The 6,893-nt window shown below is 27.7% G+C and overlaps 1 protein-coding gene across 1 annotated transcript; it reads right to left on the reverse strand.

Moving 5' to 3' along the window:
• Nucleotides 1-2,013: 2,013 nt before the first annotated feature.
• Nucleotides 2,014-4,156, reverse strand: LOC130954348 (aquaporin TIP4-1-like). Its single transcript, XM_057881090.1, has 3 exons — nt 3,900-4,156; nt 3,273-3,511; nt 2,014-2,603 (listed from the first exon to the last, which is right to left on the reverse strand). Exons 1-3 carry the CDS (start codon nt 4,027-4,029, stop codon nt 2,229-2,231), a joined length of 744 nt encoding a protein of 247 aa, XP_057737073.1. The 5' UTR covers nt 4,030-4,156; the 3' UTR covers nt 2,014-2,228.
• Between the last annotated feature and the right edge of the window lie 2,737 nt (nt 4,157-6,893).

Genomic DNA, 6,893 nt, shown 5'->3' on the forward strand with positions numbered 1-6,893 from the left:
AGAATCAGATAGAAAATAAGAAAATGTTTACCAAGAAAAAAAAAAGTAACACACAAAGGAGAAGGAACTGAATAATGTTAAAAATGAACAAAGAGAAGAAAAAGTGAGATCTAAGCCTATTTGATAAAGTTAGAATTAATTAATTAAAATGAGAATATTTTAAATATAAAATATTATTAAAATTTTAGTTTTTGTTTCTAAAATTTTAATTTTTTGTATCTTTATTTTTTAAAAGTATTAAAAAAATTGAAATTTTTAAGACGGACACTGAAATTTTAATTCCATTTCAATATCTCAAAATAAATGTTACCTCAACGGATTTTCTTTTTAATGAGCAACACTGAATTTGGAGTATTTAATCATTAATCAGTTATAATGATTTGCTTTAAAAATATACATCCATAGCCATTGGTACTTGGCAGTGGAGAATAGCTGTGGCTAGCAGCTTTTAATAAGTCCATGGATGGTGGACAATGTTGTCTCGTCCATTTTCATCATGAAAGCAAACAAATAATTCCCACAAAATATCGTTGACTTTTCCTTTGTTGATTAACCAGGATTATTAATACTTTTAAGGCATATATGATCTATCATCCCTACTTGCATGTTTACATCTATGAGACTATGACCCTAAATCGACAAATTAAAATTGTAGTTGGTTTATTTTTCAAATAGAGGAATATGGGGAAATAAATTGATCTATGAATAAAATACTGACAATAAAGTCGTCGTTATTTTTGACAATTGAAATTGACGATGTCATTTTTATTACAAATTAAATTTTTTTTTCTTTTATTATCGCCGGGCTCAATCCCGTCGATTTTTATTAGTATTTTAAGATTTAAATCGATAGTAAAAATTGTTGCGTTTTTAAACATTTTTTTAGAAAAATTATTTAAATTAATCTTTAAAAATAGATATTTTAGATAACAAAAAACATTAATATACAAAAATATCTTCAAGATTTTATTCTAAAATACGTACACATCAGTTTTCAATTTATTTTTCGACAAAATCATTATTCATATAAGTCCCTAAAAATTTTAAAAGTAGATATTTTAGTCTCAAAATAATTAATACATAAATCAATTTTTAATATTATTTTTCATCAGACATAATAGTCTTCTATCTAAAAAAGTAAAATAAATATTATTATTATTATTATTATTATTATTATTAATTATACAATAATACTGTACCATAATTTTTTAGATAAAAATATTGATAAATTTATTCATTATATTCTTTATATATATATATATATATATATATATATATATATAGTCACTCAATAATAATAATAATATTTAATAAAATTATTAGAGATTATTCTATAAAAAATTTAAGATTGAATCTATTTGATATTTTTGTATTTAATATAATTAAAAGATATTCTATTTAAAAAATATGTTTGTATTAAAAAAAGTATTTTAATTTAGATTTCAAAGTATCATTATTCACCCTATTTGTTTCTAATAAAAAAAATGTATTAATATGCTAATGTCATTTTTTACTTATACAAAGTTAAATTAATAATAATAAATGTTGATATATAGTAAAAAGTAAAATAGATGGAGAACTGTTATGATTGACAAAGAAAAACGTTGGAGATTGATCTGTGTATTAATTTTTTTAGAAACTAAAATGTTCATTTTTAAAATTTTTAGGGACTAATTTGGATAATTACTCTATTAAAAATAAATTGAAAACTAATTTATTTGTCGGAATAAAATTTTAAAGATTAATCTATATATTAATTTTTTTGAACTAAAATATTTGTTTTAAAATATTTAGGACCAATTTGGATAATTATTATTTTTTTTAATTACCGACAAATGAATCATGTATTTTCAACGTGTTTTCTTAATAGGAAATTGACAACTTTTTGTTGAAAGGAATATCTGATAGGAATAAATATTTAGGGTACTAACATGTAAACTGGAAATTACGTTTTAAACTATGATAACGCATAATAGCAGCTTAGATTTTGGATCATTGATTAATAAAAAGAAATTAAACTCAACTACTCAAGTTTTATTAGGAGAAGATCACTAAGTAATAATTAATTAATTATACATAAAGGAGACATTCTCAGCACCTAATACACAAATTACACTAATAAAGAAAAGAAAGACTAGATGATCAAGAAATAAAATACACCACCATATATAGATATAGAAGCAAGTAAAAGGAAAGTGCAAGTTGAAATCCAAAATACAATTTTCATATTAGTTTTCTTCATCACGAGGGATCAGAACATGGGTACGGTCAATGAAAAAATGCTCATAGATGAAACCTGCAAGGCCTCCACCAATGAGAGGCCCAACCCAATAAACCCAGTGATCAGTCCAGTTACCAGCGACCAATGCAGGCCCAAAAGATCTTGCTGGGTTCATTGAGGCCGCAGAGAAGGCCCCACCAGCGAGAATGTTGGCCCCAACAACGAACCCAACAAGTGTGGGCCCATGTCCAGCGAGAGCTCCTTTCTTTGGGTCCACCATAGTTGCATAGACAGCAAACAACAACGAGAAAGTCAACACTATTTCCCAAATCACCCCTTGAGTGTACCCAACTCCACTTGCTAGAGTGTGAACCGGAGTTGCCTGCACATGCAAAATTCAGTGAACAATGAATGAGATAAAATTTATAGAATTTAATTTTGATAGGTCGGAATGTAAAATAGTTTTAAGCCTACATCTAATTATATAATATTATATTATAAAAAATAAATATTATTTTTATTAATATCATAAATAGTTATCTAAAAAAATAAATACGATTACAAGAATTAGTATATCAAAATTAAACTATTTAATCTGAATTATTTTTTTATTTTAGAAAAAATTTCAATTAATTATACTCTTGGTATATTAAATACATACATATATAATAATTAATTTTGTAAGTAATTCTTTTTACATACATGATACATAGCACTTTTTATTTTTGAAAATGTATAAGTAGATAATAAAAATATTAAATAATATGAACAATGGATATATCGAATTTACTAAGTGTGCGAATAGTTATTCTAATATTAAAATTTAGGTAAATAATTTAAAAATATAATATATTTTAATTTGATTGGTTGTTGTTATTGTTCAAGAAAGTTATTAGAATTAACAATTTGATATATTTTATAGTTTAAACAGTCGAAACTTTTATAGTTAACTTGAGAGTAACTAGAGAGTACAAAGGGTGATATAGAAAGTAGAAACAAGGTCTGTGCATAAATACTGAAATATTATTATTAATATTATTATAATTATTACCAGTCCTCCGGAAAGGTAGTAAAGAAGGTAAGAAGCTGCTGCAGATGCCACCAACTGATCTATCCAATAAAGGACCGATCGGACCACCGTGATGTGTCCGCCGACCAGCAGCCCAAGGGTCACGGCAGGGTTGAGGTGGCCGCCGGAGATATGACCGGCTGAAATCATGACAGCCACCACAAGTGCATGTGCCACGGCCACGGCAAACAAGCCCACCAGCGCATCTCCACTCAGCTTGTCTACAATCAGTTACAAATATGTCAATTTTAGTCTCACCTCATCAATTATTATAAATTTGTTAGCCAATAAATTTCTGTATGCACTAGAATTCGAATAAAAAAAGCAACAATAACAAAAACTTCACACATCTATAATAATTTTAAAAAAAATACACAATTCTACAATTTAAAACTTACACATCTAAAATTTATGTTAGTTGATATAATATGTTAAGAAAGAGAATTATATTCTTCTAAAGTGAAGATGTGAATAAAATGAGAAAGTAAAAGATTAATCATTTTTAAATACGACTCGCAAGTTACAAATTCAATAATAATTACTGTATTATTTTACAATTATTCTACTCATTAGAGGATTTTTTTTCCCCCCTAGAATAGTATATGTTACCAGCGGCCATGGCGGAACCAACGCCGACGAAGACAAAGAGGAAGGTGGTTATGAACTCCACCACGAGGGCCTGAATGCAATCTGGCTGGGTGGCCTCTCTGGTGGTTCCAAGAGCGATCTTGTTGGCCATGCCTTCTTGGTTCTGAATATGTGATTTTTAATTTGTTTTATGATGAATGATGATAGTAAGTGTTGAGGCAAAGTGGCAATTATATATGCAAAAACAAAAACAAAAGCATCAATTTAATAATTGCGTCCTTCCTTTCCTTTCTCAGAGAAATATTGCAAGTGGTGGACCACACTTACCTAGCTATGCCTTCCCATATATGATTGCTGCTTTCACTCCTTACATATTCATGTTTCAGTCGTTGACAAAATTATTATTAATTTGTATATATTCATGTTCCAACATGTTATATATTAATTGTTAGATCTGAATTAGTTTAACTTTATGTGTATGATATTTAATTTCTAAGGAAGTTCCTATATATGTTTTATGAATATTCCATGTCCATATATCACAACTGTATCTCTTCGTATCTTCTTTTTAACTAAATCATGTCAGTATGATTTTTAATTAAGTTTCATTTTGATTAACGAAATCAAACTTGAAATGAAAACTAAAACATAATTTCTTTATTTTTAATTAAAAATAATTAATATCTTTAATGGACATATAAATTAAAAATTTAACTGAAAACCCAAACTATAACTTGAGTAATATTATTAAAATTTTTAATTTGTTTTTCTTTTTATGAAAAACCAAATTTTCTTAGATTATATCATTATTTTCAATTGGAGGTAGTGCAACTTAAAGTGAATACAATAGTTAGGTAGATGTAAAATCAAAATGTTAGTAACGGAAAATAAAATGAAGGTAATAATTAATAAATAATAAATAAAATAAATTCAGACTATTTTTTTCTATCGATATAAAATAGTTGATAGGTTAATAATTAAATAAACTTAGCACTTCGTTGACGTAGCTTCGTAGGAATCTATACAATTATTATCAATTTATCATACTGATGGAAAAGAAGAACGTTTTTATGTCAGCAGAAATGAACATGATTGGACAGCTTTTTCTCAACTTTATTTTCTGGATGCATCTCTATAAAGTATAATTATAATTTTACAAATAGTGAAATAATTGGAAATACTTTGTAGCTTTGATTAATTATTTTTTATAAGTTCACTTTGCTAGTTTGCTATTAGAGGTGTTTCTAATTGGAGGCTGAGATGGCATATTAGTATATTAGTAGTACATTCTCATGCGTAGGAAGTTAGGAACGCATGTTAAGATTTTAATTTATTTTATTTATTTTCGTCTTTTTATAATAAGATAGTTGTTATGATGTCTTAAAAAAGTATTTAATTATCAAAAAAATTAAATAATTAATATTTAATTTAAAAGTATAAAATTAATAAATTTTAAATGTTTTAAATTTATTATAAAAAATAAATAAATTTGCAAAAAATCAGAATAAAGAAATAGACATCAGAAAATTGGTCCTATAATAATGCTTTCTGACCTTGATTTGAAAAGAACAAAAACAAAACACACGTAAAAATTATCGTAATAATTAATTTTTTGTATTTAAAAGAAATTTAATTATTTTATCACTAAAAGGTTGATAATTTTGTGATAGGATTAGTATTGAATTTATAACTCAATTAAAGAATTATATTATAAATAAAAATATGATGTAATAGTATGAATATATATGATGTAATTAAATACTTTACTTTTTCTTTTTTATTCTACTTCTAAAGATTTTTATTTTATTCGCTCTCAATTTTTACTTAATTTTCTATTTTTTGATATAAATTCATATCAAATGGTGCTTTCATTGAACACTATGCTAAATTCTTATGGTGATTTTTCGGATTCAATTTGGGACTAACTTTAAACTAACTTAAATTCAAATATATCAAATTTAAACCAACATACATAAAGAAATTAAAAAAATTTTTGCTAGAATTTGTGCAATCATAAACAAGATGATTGAGAAAGAAACATATTTTGCTATATCTACATCTCCAGATCCAACTTCAACTCTACAATTTTGGAAAGCATGATCCGATTACGAGGATGTAGACTTAGTGAATGCAGCAACAATAAATCCAGCTTTCAAACTGAATTCAAAACATCAAAAAGAGGTAGCAAAATCATATTTTAATTTTAATTTTCAACTAGCAGACTTAACAAAATTTGTAGATCAATCATGATTTCAATCACAAGAAGCAAAATCAACAAAAAATTCAACTCCAGCAATAATTCAACAGTCCTCATTGTCAATTTATAATTACAAAGCAGTAACACAATTCCAGCAACAACAACAAAATTTTTGTCTAAATTCAAATATAATCGATGCAAAAAAGGAAGAAGAAGCAACAGTTTTGGCCAATGAAGACCAATCAAATTTCAAATTTGAATTCCGACCAGAACAACAACAACATGAATCAACAGCAATTTCAAATCAAACAGGGTTTCAGTATCCAATTTCAGAACTGCAATCAAAATTAACTCTAAATCTAAAAAAATCACTTACTCTCAGAAACAATTACAAAGAAAGTAGCAGATTGCAACAATAATAGAGAAATTAGAACGTCTTTCCCATTTTTCTCTAGGGGTCTTTAGCAGCGACGTTTGAGTTTGCGGTAACAGAGACGATAACTGAGGGCAGTGACCCAGATCGGAGGTGGTTCTGCAATCACGACAAAGCCAGGAGCAATGCCGAGGTCGGCGATTCCTCGACGGGAAGGCGGCCAGTCGTGACAGCAGAGGGCTGATCAACGTCAGCAACGGTGGAGGGAGGAGCAACAGTGATGAACGGTGGAGTTTATTTCATGCGCAGCTCTCCATTAGTGGCCAAGCCACCGCCCCTCAAGGTGGCTATCTTCCCTTGGGATCGAGGCGTAGGATGACACATCGACGATTTACAGTGGCGAGCGACAGTTTCGGCAAGTGTCGGAGAGAACGCCACAACGAAC

This window comes from Arachis stenosperma, chromosome 10 (genome assembly GCF_014773155.1).
Source record: "Arachis stenosperma cultivar V10309 chromosome 10, arast.V10309.gnm1.PFL2, whole genome shotgun sequence".
Lineage (NCBI taxonomy): Eukaryota > Viridiplantae > Streptophyta > Magnoliopsida > Fabales > Fabaceae > Arachis > Arachis stenosperma.